Source organism: Ischnura elegans, chromosome 13 (assembly GCF_921293095.1).
Source record: "Ischnura elegans chromosome 13, ioIscEleg1.1, whole genome shotgun sequence".
NCBI lineage: Eukaryota > Metazoa > Arthropoda > Insecta > Odonata > Coenagrionidae > Ischnura > Ischnura elegans.
The window spans coordinates 4014857-4029972 of record NC_060258.1 but is presented as its reverse complement, the minus strand read 5'-3'; the positions used below and the strand labels follow the sequence as shown (position 1 = coordinate 4029972).

At 41.9% G+C, this 15116-nt stretch overlaps 1 protein-coding gene across 1 annotated transcript; it reads left to right on the top strand.

Annotated features, from left to right (window-relative positions):
• Positions 1–3241: 3241 nt before the first annotated feature.
• Positions 3242–5177, top strand: LOC124170231 (zinc finger protein 782-like). The gene has a single exon (XM_046548939.1). The coding sequence runs from the start codon at positions 3626–3628 to the stop codon at positions 5144–5146; it is 1521 nt and encodes a 506-aa protein (XP_046404895.1). The 5' UTR covers positions 3242–3625; the 3' UTR covers positions 5147–5177.
• Positions 5178–15116: the final 9939 nt, after the last annotated feature.

The following is a 15116-nucleotide window of genomic DNA, read 5'->3' as shown; positions in this document are numbered from 1 at the left end:
TGCATGTTGAAAAAAATGGAATAATATTTAATTCCCTGAAGTGTTGAAAATATTTTTATTTTGTAAGGAAAAAATTTGTGAGGAATTCCAAATTTTGATATAATGTGGTTTATAAAAAAGTTTAAATCAATCCTTTCAATAAAAGTTCTGAATCTCTTTTCGTGCATGATTAATATCTTGATGATTACTTCCAGCCTACTGTAAGTGAGGATGAGGACCCATTTGAGAGTTCATCTACAGCCCATGAGTCTGCATTTGGTGAGTACTCCTACGGGTTGCAAATAACTCTATACTTGGAAGGATTGATGTTAATATGGAGGATGTATATGTTTATGCATTTATTTAGCCAACTTTTACTGTGACTAGAGCAATTATTTAGAATTTGACTGTAGCCCATGAGTGTGCAATGGAAGCAGGGGGTGAGTGCTTTCAAGGGCTACAAGTAGCTGTATACAGATAAGGCTTAGGCTACTTTCAGATGGCACAGTGCCATGCTTTCATAAAACCTAATGTATGTAGGGATGCCTTCAAACGTGTCAAATCACACCGTGTTTTCCGCTGCGCCCATTACTATCCGGCCAGGCACTGCACCATCAACAGCATCAACTGGTCGTGAAATTCAGACCGCTTTCAGATGAGAAAACTCTGGATTTCCTTGTGCCATGCGGAGAATGAAGGAATGTGAAAAGTCGTCTCTTCTGAAATCATATTATTTTGACTGATTCAGAAGGATGAAGAGCCTGAATTAGTCATCCATACATATTTTCTGATATCTTTATTTTAAAAGGTAATGGAATAGGGGAGAAGTGTTATATTTCCTTACTTTTTTTGTAATCATCTGTATCGTTTTTAATGGTCTTCCCTAACAAAATATTTTTGTTTCACTGAAACTGTTGGGTATGTAACTGACATTTAGAGTTTTTTAATTTTAAGAATTTTTATTTATGGCTAAGAATTTTATCTTAATTTTCTCTATTTGGCATTTTTGACAGTTAAAGAGTCATATTAAATGAATAAAAATAATGCTGCCTTGCTTCAACCAAGCTTTGAGACTAGTTTATTGAAAGAAAAAAAATTACTCGTAGTAGCCACGCACCTTTTTTCCAGAAATGCCGGTGAAAAAGGTGGATGTGCAAATCCTCAGAATTATATACCCAAAAAGCCAGAATGGAGCATTTTGTTTGAGAATTGAGAATGAGAAGTAAATTTCAGGGTTCATTTAAACATGGAACTTGGTCAAATGAGGGTAAAAATTGGCTTTGCTTTTGGACCATTTTGAATTCGTGGGAAAATTAGCAAAAATCTTTTAAATGAGTGCATTCCTGTTCACCCTTTTGTCCTTGGGATTAGCAATGGTGCTTTGTTAGGTTTTAGTGACAACTAGGCATGAAGCTTCCTTGGAGGAGAAAATATGGTTGACATAATATTAAATTTAGAGGTATGCTCCAGAAATGAAATCAATATGGCTAAGAAACAGCCGAATTCTTAAAATCAATCAAATAATTCTACGTTCAATCTGCATGATAACCTGAAAGGTGTGTGGTAGGGGGTGTTAGGCCTTCCGCTGTTCTTACATAAAAAGGATATGCTCTATGGGAATTAGGACCATCATTTATTAAAGTCCTTACGGCTCGGGGGAAAAACGAATTCCCATATCTACCCGTTCCGCAAAACAACTCGTTTAATTTATCGCTTCTATCGGACCTGGAAATATAGTGGGGCTCTAGTATTTTGTCCTCCGTGTCGCTTTTAAAGAAATCCAATCTCAACTGTTCAAGAAATCTTAGCCTAGCGTGCAGCCTTCGAGTCTCCAGTGGATCCCAGTCCAATTCACATGACATCTGGGTAATGCTTTCTGTACAAAGGTAGCTGTTTTTGACGAACCACAAAGCCTTCCTGGATTGTTTTCAGTTCGCCGATGAAGTCTTTCTTCGCCGGATCCCATACGCTCGTTGCATTATCGAGGTGCGGTCGGACGAGTGCAAAATAGCACCTATCTTTTACTTTCTCATCGGAAAACCTTCCTTTAATACGCTTGACAAATCCTCATTTCTTCAGGGCTATGCCGCAAGTATTTCTTATGTGTGTTCCCCACAATAGGGTCACGGTTATCATAACTCCCAGGTACTTCACTTCGTATGTTGCCACTATGTTAACACCATCCACTGCATGAACATGGTTATAGTTGTACGAATTCAGCAATAAATGTACCGTCATGCATTTGTTCAGATTAAGTTCGAGTCCCCTCTCTTGGCTCCAGAAATGAACGTTGTTTCAGTCCAATGATAGAATTTCATAGTCTGAGTGATCTCTAATTTCGCGATAGATGACAGGGTCGTCAGCAAATAAACGTATTTTACTGCTAATGTGGGAGCATAGTTCATCAATGTATATAATGAACAGCAGGGAAGAAAAATCTATTGTTCCCTTAACCAAAATAATTGCTGAAAGAAAAAGGCCTGCGTTAGTGCAAAAAAAGAAATAAGTGGTGAATTTGGAGAGAAATTTTCCCTTGCAAAAGCAAAGCAGGGGATTTATCTCTTAAGTTCACAGAAGAATTGTACGATAATGTCATACTGACCCAAAATAATAAATTAGTCCTTATTCTTTCTAAAATGCATCATGATTATGCCATTGATGCTGAAAGTGATAGCCAAAATAAATCTGATATGGTTACATCCTACAACAACGAAAATTGACGTCGATCTAGTGGACCAATTCTGTGCAAAAACTACACTGCAGGACGTAATACAAGATGGCAGCCCTCCGTCATTTTTTTTACTAATTATTGAAAATTTCTGTTTCCATTGTCCTTGGCATTTTTAAGGTTCATTAAATATCTTCTCAAGTTATTAGGAGTGGTTTTCTGCAGAAGATAGCTTGGGAAATGATTAAACTGCATATAATGAAAAAGAGTGGAAATGCTACTATCCCAACACATATAAGAGCTCAGACTTGCGTGCCATACTTGGAATATCTGCCCCCGGTGCCGCTCCAAACCATTGCTTATCTCATGACAGTGGGGTATATTTCACTCAAGGGAGTTTCTTTTGGCTGTTGGTTCATTGCTTCTATCTTTAAATTTTTAATTACCTCTATGAAACCTAATCCAGGAAAAAGACAAAATAATTTTTCTAGATATTCATCTGAAGTACCACAAAATTTATTGTGATTGCCATTGTTAGGAACCTTTTTAATTTAGAAAATATTCACCAATCATTAAATATTCGATTGAAAAGAAAATATTTTTTTCTTTTTAAAGGACCAATTCTGAAAGGGGTCTAATTTTATTCTTTTACTGCAATTGGAAGTCATATGTGTGATGCGTATGTGTGTGCTTGATTATTTGTATACGTAGCATTTTAACCCATGATTTCGTCTTTTTTGTTCTACTACACCCCTGTTGCCCTCGTCATTTTTATGCTGTGCTCTTTTCCCCTCCATTCATTTATATCGAGTCTCTAGGTTCAAGTCCAACTTGGGCAGCTATTGTTCCACCTGACTTGTGCATTTTTCCATCCATTAAATGGATTTTAAGTAGAAGATGTTGTAGTCTTAAATTTTATGTTTGACTGTGTTAGTTGCTATTTGAAATTTTCTTCTAGGGGTCCCGGCTGCCGAAGAAATGCCCGAGCAAACAACATCAACTTCATATCTGCTTGCAGAAGGAAATCTTAGGACTCATTCAATTGATGAATGCATTAGTACCACACCTTTGGCGACACAAGTTATTTCCAAGGCTGGATCATCCCATGAAGAGATAGAGAAATATCTGATAGATGAAGACTTGGAAAAAGGTGGTGCTTCTGACTCTGATAAGATATCAAGTTGCTCAATTCCTGATGACAGACATTGTAATACCAAAGACATTGAATCACTTAAAAGCAGCAGAGATGGAGCCGCAATGGCTGTTGTTGGGGAGAAAAGTGGTTGTGTTGCACCAAATACCTCGCATAGCCTTAGGTTTATCAGAATAAGTAGAAATGACAGAGGTGGCTGTGAGACCATCATGGGAGGCAACAACGAGGTACTTAATTGCTTGATCGAAAATCCAGGGAGCAGTTACAGTTCAAACGAAGATTCATATAATTGTTTTAACTGCAGAGATGTGTTCAACAACAAAAAGGAGCTTATCAAACACATGAAAATTCATTGTGTTGCTCGTAATTTTGATGCTGCAGCAGAATCATTAATCGTAGGTGTGTCTCTGGAAGCACTTCCATCAAGCGGACACAGCAGTTCTTGCGAGCCTACCACCTCAAAGGGTTTAGAAGAGCTGGATAGGAAAATGCTAGAGCCCATGCAAAAAGAAAATGTGCTCAACAAGGAAACCAGTGGAGGAAAAGGGGACGAGACAAATATAAGACGATTGACGAGAAGTTTCACAGTAGGAGAGAAATCAACTACACAAATTTTATCCTCAAATTCATCTAGCATTAGAAATGTACGCATTCACGTGGGTCCGAGAAAGGAAGAGAGACTATATTCATGCAGCGAGTGCACTGAGTCCTTCACTCAGAAAAGGGACCTCACCGTACACAAACTTACACACACAGGAGGGAAAAGGTATTCTTGTAGCACTTGCAGCAAGTCTTTCACTCGTAGAGGTAATCTCAATATTCACTCGCGAATACACACGGGAGAGAAGCCTTTTATATGTGAGGTCTGCGGCAAGTCCTTCTCTAGGAATGACGTTCTCTACGCTCACGCACGTACCCATACAGGAGAAAGGCCTTATTCATGCAACGTGTGTGAAAAGTCTTTCTCGGATAAGAGTAACTTAGTTAAACATGTAAATACGCACACGGAAGAGAAACCCCACTCATGCAGAATCTGCAATAAATCTTTCACTCGGAAGAGTTCTCTCAAGAGTCATACTCGAACACACACGGGACAGAAGCCTTTTTCTTGCAATGAGTGTAAAAAGTCATTCTCGGATAAGGGTAGCTTAGTTATACACATTCGTACGCATACGGGGGATAAACCGTATTCTTGTAGCATTTGCGGCAAGTGTTTCACTCAGAGATGTCATCTCAAGAGTCACTTTCGAACACATTCGGGAGACAAGCCGTATATCTGCAACGTGTGCAGCAAGTCCTTCATTCAGAAAAGTCACCTCACCTCACACATTCGAACACACTCGTGAGAGAAACCTTATTCTTGTAGCATTTGCTGCAAGAATTTGTAAACAAGCTGCCATGTTGTTTATTTAAATGAATTAAAATTAACAATAGTAGTGAGGAAGCAATAATGGGAGGCAATAATGGTAGTGAGGGACGCAAAAGAAAAAGGGAGTCGTGTATGGAGAGAAGGAAGAGATAGACGTGTTGTAGAAGATTGGGAGATAAATTAAAGTACTGGTGTATTGGGAGACCGGAGGAAGAAATACGGAAGAATTCGGGATCGGCAGAAAGAAGAAGAGGACGCAGACCAAACGCAGGCGCCTACGAGAGAGAAAGAGACCGAAGAAAAAGGGATACGGCAGAACTCAAGATCCCCACTGGTGCAGTCCTTGGCAGCGGTTCAGTGAGTGGCAGTACGGGTAGTACAAATGGGATTATAATAGTCATGGCGGCTTGTTGATGTTGTTTATGCTCACGAGTTTTAAAATGTAAAGTTTCTTTATAAAGTGTTATATGAAATCATTTGTTAAGTAAGAGAAGTGGAAATTAAACAAAACGTTACATTTTGGCGCCGCAACGTGTGGGGCCCGACTTCTCGAGAGGATCGAGACCACGGAACGCCTGAGGAACGAGTCGCGTCGTAGAGAGCGGGAATTCAAAATGGCGGGAACGAAAATAATTTACGAACTGAAAAAGGTGGATTTACAAGGTTTGTTGAGGGATCGGGGATTGACGATTCAAGGGGCGAAATTTGAGCTGCAGGAGCGTTTAAAACCGCTTTTGATAAAATAAGGGATAGATATAGAGACCCATGAGTTTGAGATGGAAACGGAGGAGCAAGGATACAGTGACCTACGGGTGCTATTAAGACAGCTGAAGGAAGAACAGGAAAGGCGAGATAGTCAGTTGAAGGAAGAACAGGAGAGGCAATATAGTCAGTTAAAGGCAGAACTGGAGAGGCGAGATAGCAAACAAGAAGAAAGAGACAAAAAGTTGGAGGAGACAATGAAGAGCATCAACGAAGGGTTAACGGCGTTTCAGCGAGAATATGGTGGGAGAATCGCCGAGCAAGAGAAGAGAATGGAGGAAATACGCGACCAGATGGATGAAATAATCGCTGAAGTAGGGACAAAATTGGGTGAGACTGGCGAAAAATTTGAAGAGATGGAAACAAGCCAAGCGGACATGAAGGCCGGGATTGAGGAAATTAAGGAGAAGATCGAGGAAACAGAGAAGAGGATGGTGACGAAATTTAATCAGCAGTCTATCAGCAAAGTGACCGATCTGGACGAGGGCGTAATGATTGAAATTACAAGACGTGTTAAGGAGGATTGCGCTCGGCTAACCCTAGCACCAACAGCCGTAGGTGCGGTGCAAATGAAGATCCCTTCATTCGATGGAAGACACAATGCGAGACCCATGAGATACTTCTAGGAGCTGATAGAGTATTGGGAGATGTACCGCTTGACAGAAGATGACGCACTACGTGTAGTGAGACAAGGGCTGATCGGGAAGGCTGGAGAATGGTTTGCCGCGACGCAGCATTTATACGGAGACCTCGCAACATTCCGGACGATGTTCCAGGAGCAATACTGGGGGGAAGAGCGACAGATAGAAGTAAGGAGAGCCCTCGAAACGGGAAAATACCCGGATGACGATAGGCAAACACGGGTCGAATACGCTACCTTTAAAATCAGCGCAGCAAAAGAGTGGAGGCCACCGATAGATGACAAAAGCTTAGTATACCTGCTTAGGCAACATTTCGGTGTGGAGGTGAGTGTAGGGATGGTATCCCACAACGTAAGCTCGCTACAAAAATTCTTAGCTTTGCTGGCGAGATACGACAGGATCCCGGGAGAAGATAGACATCCTGGACAGACGGGGCAAAGAAGATGGTTTGATCAAAACCAAAGAATGCAAGAGGAAAGAAACCACGGAAGCCAACGGCGACCGGAAGCAGGAACACCGAGATGGGTAAACCAGCAGCCTCAACAATATGGGAGACGTCCGTTTTCGAGGAGACAGGACGAGAGAAGACCATATCAATCGCAAGGATATTACCCAAGGTTCGAGAGGGAAAATGAGAGGGACGACCGACAACAAGGCCACGATGACGTTACGAGAGGATTCAGATCGGGACAAAGACACCCCATGAACTCACTAGTGGTGGAAAACAGTGAGGGACTATACCAAGGAGGCAAGACGGCGCCGGAAAACTGAGTGCGGCAGGGTATGAAGAATGTCCCATCATGCCAAATGCCGAAAAAGGAGATCGATTTTGGAACTTACCGAAGGAACAACGGGTCAGACAACGGAGAAATAGGACACAAAGAATAGTAACACAGGAGAAGAATGAAAACTGGGCGGGAGGAGGAGCGATCTGCAATGTCTTTGAGTCACCCCGAGACTACCTGATGGAGAGAGGAAAGGATGCCCCGGGAATCGTCAAGTGCCCGGAAATTGAGATCAAAATAGAAGGAGTCATCGTAAATGCGTTGATAGACACGGGATCAGAGCTGACATGCAATAGCGAAGAATTTTATCGTGAAAATGAGGACGTACTAAGGAACGGTTTAGAGTTACCAGTAAATGGAATCCAGATAACAGGAGCTATTGGGAAAAGGAGTGGACGTATAAGAAAACAGATCTATTCAAACGTCGAGATAGGAAAATTAAATATCAATATGGCCTGTAAGGTAGTACCGGAATTGATTAAACCCTGCATCATTGGAACGGACACGTTGGCTTAACTATCCGCGAAAATTGAATACGAGACCGGAAATATAACTTTAAGCGATGGAGAAGAGAAATTTACCTGCACCTTCAGAGAGCTACGAGACGATTCGCAGCAAAGCTCAAGGCACATAAATGAAGTCCAGGGGCTGATAGAAGTGGAGAGCGAGGAAGGAGAGCGAGAATGGAGCCTAGAAGAACGCATTAAGGAAGCGGTGAGGGAAATAGATGGAATACCCTGGAGTAATAAGGAGGAATTGGTGAGAATGATCATGCGATACAGAGATTTATTCAGCGATAAGCCCGGATTGATAAAAGGGTACGATTATAAAATTTCAATTAAGGAGGGAGAATTTTGTCAACGAGGGTATGGAATTCCATTGAACTTCCGGAGTCAAGCAAGGCAAGTAATACTAGAAATGCTAAAGGAAGGGATAATTGAAGGAAGCACATCCCGGTATATCTCACCATTAGTTTGTGTCATAAAGAAGGACGGATCTATCAGACTCTGCATGGACGCAAGATCAGTAAATAAATTAATAAAACCAGATTACGCAACCTCCAGAACAGCCGAGGAGTTATTTCAACAGTGTGCCAGCGCAAAATTCATGACATCCATCGACCTAACGCAGAGTTTTTATCAAATCCAGCTACATAGCGATTCAAGGCAGTACTGTGCATTTTCTTTCGAGGGTAGAATCTACCAGTTTAAACGTGTCCCGTTCGGGTGTAGCATCAGTAGCAGCGCTTTAGTAAGAGCACTCAGCCATGTACTAGGCGACGAAGTGGAAGACTATTGTTTGAACTTCGTAGATGATTTACTGATTGTCTCCAGATCCTTCGCGGAGCATTTACAACACTTGGAGACTGTGATGAAGAAATTACAAGATTCAGGCATTACGATTAATTTCATGAAATCGGAATTTTGCCGCCAAAAGTTACAGTTCTTGGGCCATGAAATATCAACGAAAGGCATTACCATAGCGGAAGAAACGTTCGAGCCTATTAAAGAATATGCAAGGCCTCGCAATAAGAAGCAAATGAAGGCATTCTTAGGTTTAATTAACTACTACTCAAAATTCCACCAAGCTCATGCAGAATTGACGGCGGTATTAAATGACCTGACGAGAAAGGACCGTGCCTGGGAATGGAAAGAGGAACATGAGGAGGCTTTCAAGCGTACGAAGGAAGAATTTTGCAAATCCGTTATGCTGCATCACCCAGACCCAATGAAGGAATACTACATACAAACGGACGCGAGTGGGTACGCAATATCAAGTCGTTTATATCAACTAACGGAAGACGGGGAAGAGCGGGTTGTGTACTTCGCCAGTCGAAGTTTGAGAGGTGCAGAGTTGACATATAGCACAACGTTAAAGGAGCTCATAGCAATTATTCATGCCCTCAAGGAATACCGAAGCTTCATTTTAGGATCTAAAATAATAGTCATCACCGATCACAAAGCATTGTCATTTATATTTAACTGCCGCCTACTGAATACGACAATATCACGTTGGATTCTATTAATTCAAGAATATAATTTTGAAGTTAGATTCTGCGAGGGAAAGAAGAACGTAGTGGCGGATATACGTAGCCGCTATCCTTATGATACCAAAGAAAAGGGCCAATTTCCACAGGAGGAAACAATAATAGCGATGATCCTAGCAGATCAACCATCAAGAGAGTTGAGAGAAGGGTTAAGAAATTTAGGAAGACGCCAACGCAGTGATCCAAGATGGAAGGAAATAATTGAACAATTGCAGGGAGGAGTAGTAAGCGTCCCGAAATACCAACTCACACCCAAGGGATTGGTAAGGATTGCGGGTGATCGACGTAAATTCTGCATCCCACAGTCTATAATAAGACGTCTGATAAAGGAAACCCATCGAATGTATGGTCACATCGGTGCGAGAAAACTGTTCCAAATGCTAGACGAGCAGTTCGCATATCCAAAGCTTCACCATGAAATCAGGAAGGTCACGGCGACGTGCGAACAATGTCAACTCATGAAAGCACCTAACAACAGCCTATTTGCGGAAATGCAGAACGTAGTACCTGAAGGAATTAACGACTTGGCGTGTATAGACATCGTGGGCCCGCTGGTCAAGGGACAATATGGACATCAATATATCCTAACGGTGATAGACGCATTTTCAAAATATATAAAATTATACCCTCTCCGAAGAGCAAATACGTTGAATATTCTTAAAATAGTATTCGAGCGCCACATCCCTACAGTAGGGAAATGCAAGAGGATCTTAAGTGACAGGGGTACACAGTTCACTAGTCCAGTATGGGCAAAAAGACTAGAGGAAGCAGGAGTGAAACCTGTATTCTGTAGCATAAGGCATCCGCAGGGCAATTTGGTAGAAAGGTACCATCGAACTTTGAAAACATTGCTGAGGATATTTTGCTACCAGAGGCATAACACTTGGGTGAAATGGTTGGCTGTCGCTGAAGCTTGCATGAATGACACCCACAACACAACAACGGGAGTGACGCCGATGGAGGCACATACCGGCCGAAAGCCAGAAAGAGCTTGGGATGAGTGGCTAGAGATAGAAGAAGGGGGAATGAGATCAGATATTCCGCGCTTGATTGAAGAAATTAAAAGGAAAATAATTAATCATGGAGAAAGAAATGCAAAGCGACATCGCCATAAGAAGCGGGGAAAGACTATACCATTGAAGGAAGGAGAATTGGTGTTAGTGCGTACCTGTCCCATCTCAGACAAGGAAAAGGGAATATATCACGGATTTCTGCCGTTGTTCGAAGGTCCATTCAGAATCCACGAGTTTCGAGGCGCAGCTACTTGCTTGCTTCTTCATCCAATCACAGGGAATGTTAGGGGTGTAATCCACATATCCAACTTAAAAAGGTTTACCCAGGAAGGAGACAACACACACACGCAAACACCACAACCGTCTTAACCCAATTTCAGAAGCAAACTATGGACGGTAGATGAAGAAAAGAGGGAAGTTCAAAACTGAAGGCGTTGGGGCCACACCCATAATACTCTATTTTGAAGGCTTTGAAAAAGAAAATTACATGTAATTCCATTTTCTTTTCCAATTGTAACGTTTTGTTTAATTTCCACTTCTCTTACTTAACAAATGATTTCATGTAACACTTTATAAAGAAACTTTACAATTTAAAACTCGTGAGCATAAACAACATCAACAAGCCGCCATGACTATTATAATCCCATTTGTACTACCCGTACTGCCACTCACTGAACCGCTGCCAAGGACTGCACCAGTGGGGATCTTGAGTTCTGCCGTATCCCTTTTTCTCCGGTCTCTTTCTCTCTCGTAGGCGCCTGCGTTTGGTCTGCGTCCTCTTCTTCTTTCTGCCGATCCCGAATTCTTCCGTATTTCTTCCTCCGGTCTCTCAATACACCAGTACTTTAATTTATCTCCCAATCTTCTACAACACGTCTATCTCTTCCTTCTCTCCATACACGACTCCCTTTTTCTTTTGCGTCCCTCACTACCATTATTGCCTCCCATTATTGCTTCCTCACTACTATTGTTAATTTTAATTCATTTAAATAAACAACATGGCAGCTTGTTTACACATTTCACAAAAAGATGTTCTCTCGACAGTCACATGCTTTTGCATACGACAGAGAGGCCTTAAATCATGACACGAGTGTGAAAAGTCTTTCTCGAAAAAGAACCACTTAGTGATACATTTTCGTATACACTCGAGAGAGAAGCCTTGGTCGTGCAGAATGTGCGAAAATTCTTTTTACAGAAGAGCCTCTTAGTACATTTGTGCAAAAAAGCGAGTTGCTTTATTTCTGCAACGTCTGCAGCAAGTCTGTCGCGCCATGATGCGACCTAGTAACCCATTCGTATACACACAGCAGATAAACGTTATCAATGAAACATTTGTTGAAAGTGTTTTGCGGTTACCTTGACAATTCATACATGCTCACACATGTGAGCATAGTCCGCATCAAGTCCATCACTACAAGGAGCGGCCCTGACCACCACATGTGTAAACGTACAATTGTATTGTATTATTATTGCGTATTTTGCACTTAGTCTTTCACTGTTATTTCTAATCTAAACTTCCACATGCGCTCTTAAGTGAGATACTCTATCCATGTTGTGTGCTTTCCCTCAGAAAAATCACCTTTGCGCGTGCAATATTTTCTAGCGGACAGGATAATTCATATAAATATTACAAATGTTTAACTTAAACCTCATGCAATGCTGCACTGAGGAGTCTAATGTTTAATTTTCGCCTGCACAACGAGAAGTGAATGATTGTATTGTGTCAATAGGGATGATGGGCCATCTACATGTTTCTATGAAATGCGTGACCAGTAATGTGTTTCTGGATTTTCGTAATGAATATTGAAAGAGAGTAGTTGCAGAAAAGGGCACACCCAGGCTATCAGATTAGGATGAAGCAGCCTACACTACACATTTTTGTTTTAACACGTCCACAGTATTCACTCCAATGTTTCTGGCTTTAAGTCCAGTCTTAATTGGCATCTTCTAATTGGTTCCGAATTTTCTTAGAATTAATCATGTGTTCTTTGAATATTCTTTGTATAAATATTTATCTGGTCCACATTTTGTAAATAATGTGATATTAGTGCACAATAAAAGGCTTATGGCCGAGTTTGTTAATTTAATGAATTCAGCATGTCATTTATTTTCATTGTTAAAAGATATGCAATTTTATTCCTATTTCTCTGTTTTCACTCGCGGCTGAGCGATTCGTCACGATTTGTCGGAATGCACCGTCAATAGGACAGCAAGGATAATCGTAGGCCATTAACCTTAGAATGGTGAAGTTGCGAGAAAAGGCAGAAATGGAGGTGGAAGATGTACAAACATTGGCAGAGTAAATGGGGATGTTATCGGAGGGTGGGAGAGTAAGCAGAGGACAGAAGGTGGATGCTAGGTGGCGCTGAGCGCACTTGCAGGGTTTGGTAATGAGAAAATGATTCAGAGGACACGTCGGACGCATTCAAAAGTAGTACTACGCAGTGAGCGATCAAGGGATTCACCAATGTACAAACTTTGGCCGCAATCCGTTCAGCCGTATGGAAACGCATAGCAGGTAGCAAACAGACATCCTCTTTTACGTGCAAAAAAGATGAAGAGCATCCTGGCATTATCACATCGCCGAGGAATGCCACACGTTCCTCCTTCTCAGAAGCTAGGTCCACATTATTATAATTAGAATTTATGCTACTTTGTACACAAATGTGGTTAAACAATTTATCTCAGGAAAATAAAGAAACGTCCAGTCCACTTTCAAATTTCAATACCTTTTCAGAATGTAGATATGCATTTTAGGTTAACTAGAGGTTTCCCCTTTCTCCACTCACAAAGATTACATTATGTTACATTAGAGGGTGACCTTGCATAATTTGTCACCTCCACAGATGCCATTGGGTGTTTATATTTATTTATTGCCAATGCCATCTTTTTATGGATAGTTACTTACATTATGCTTACATGCTACTGTAAAAAAAAATTAACGTAACTTTAAAATTAAATGTACTATACTTGCATAAAAGTTTGTGGCTAAAATATTAGATCAGTCATCTTTAGATAAGCAACGAGAACTGACCCCCGTGCATGGCGTCTGATATATCGGATAAGATAAAAGTTATTAACATATTGAGAAAAAATTCAATAAAAAATTATTTAATTACCCTGTGGGACGACTGAAAGTTCTTTGAATGCCATATCTTACATAAATCCTTCTTAATTCGATACATTCAAGTAGTCAGCTGAAATATTACCAGCGCAGTAAAGACAGACATCCATGTCAACTTAATATAGTATCACTATTTAGCGCATGTCAATTGGAGCCCAGAAAGAAATTATATATACGGAGGTTTGACGAATCGGACGCTATGCACTAATGGGTTATACCTTAGGCTGCGGAAACGTTTTTAAATGGTCTGCATTGTGATTGCGGGGAGAACGTGTGTCAACATTTGACCAATTTTCTCGCCACTGGCAGCCATATCTTAAGATTTCAACGCCGTGCTTCCCGCGGTCGCTTGAACTCGGCCAAACCTATACCCTTTTTTCTGAACTGACGGCGGCTGACCGTGAGCTTGCTCGAAACCCACCCACTCTTCTAGCCAATGACAGAAGAAAGTGTGGAGGAGCCCGCAGTCTCTCTCCGAGCTCCGTGCAGTGCTGATCCCTCTCCAGTTCGCAGTGTTGCCAAATCTAATCCGTTGGAACCGCACAGCGTTCGTCCTAGAACCTTCCGCCGCTCCCGAAAGTACCGTTATTCCCAAGGCTGGCAACGCCGGTCGGCCGGATGGAGGGGAAAAGGGAAGGGGATGGAGGAGAAGTGGAAGGGGCAGCGCTTCTGATGGTCTATTTTCCACCCAGCCGCCATCAGTTCGGAAAAAGGGTATAGTGGCAGAGAGCACAAAGGTGTCTTTCGGGGACTGGATACCCTCATCACGGGGAGCGCTGCCCGGATTTTCCCTTCTCCGAGACGGAAAGAGCTCCCTACTTTCCTCGGCGCATTCACGATGAAAACAATTCCAACGAATCCTAGCATTTCCTAGGAATTTATTTATGTTGCTGTTGTACATTAGCCAGGGAAACTTATTTGAATGCATTGGTCTCTCCTTCTTGTACTATCGGCGGTGGGTCTTTCGTCCCCGCGTAATTACCAAGGACATATTACATATACGGTCTGTCGTCAGGGGGTAGGGTGGGCTGTCCCGAATTAAGAGGGTTTATCACCTGCCAGACACACATTCGGGGTCCACGAATAAATATCTTTCCCGCTCAGGTCCCGCACACAGTGGCAGAAAAATGTTGACGCTCCCGCAGTTAAAGGTTTAAAGCTACCGGCTGCGTCCGACGAAGATGAAGATGTTGTGTCAACATTTAATCATTAAGTTAAGCTGCGACATAAGCAAGTTTATATGTCGAATAAGCAGTCATGGAGAAAAGGCAGCAGTAATTCGAGCAGATATGAGCCTATCCCTGGGAAAGATAGGCCAACTAAATAATACACAAAGCCTTTGGAAATGCCGCGATTTGGCGATGGGAGGCTTCTAAATATGCCTCGCATCATCTGGAGGAGAAGGCAGTGGGTCATCTTCAAATGAGGAAAGATAGAGGCCACGGCGGAAAGTACAGCGACACTCATTTCACTGCAGGCGTGAGAACGTTTACGTGAACGGCTGTAATACTGCGATGAGGAAGGCAAGGGGAAACAACCACATTAATATCCCGAGGAGTCGCCGTCTCTCCAACG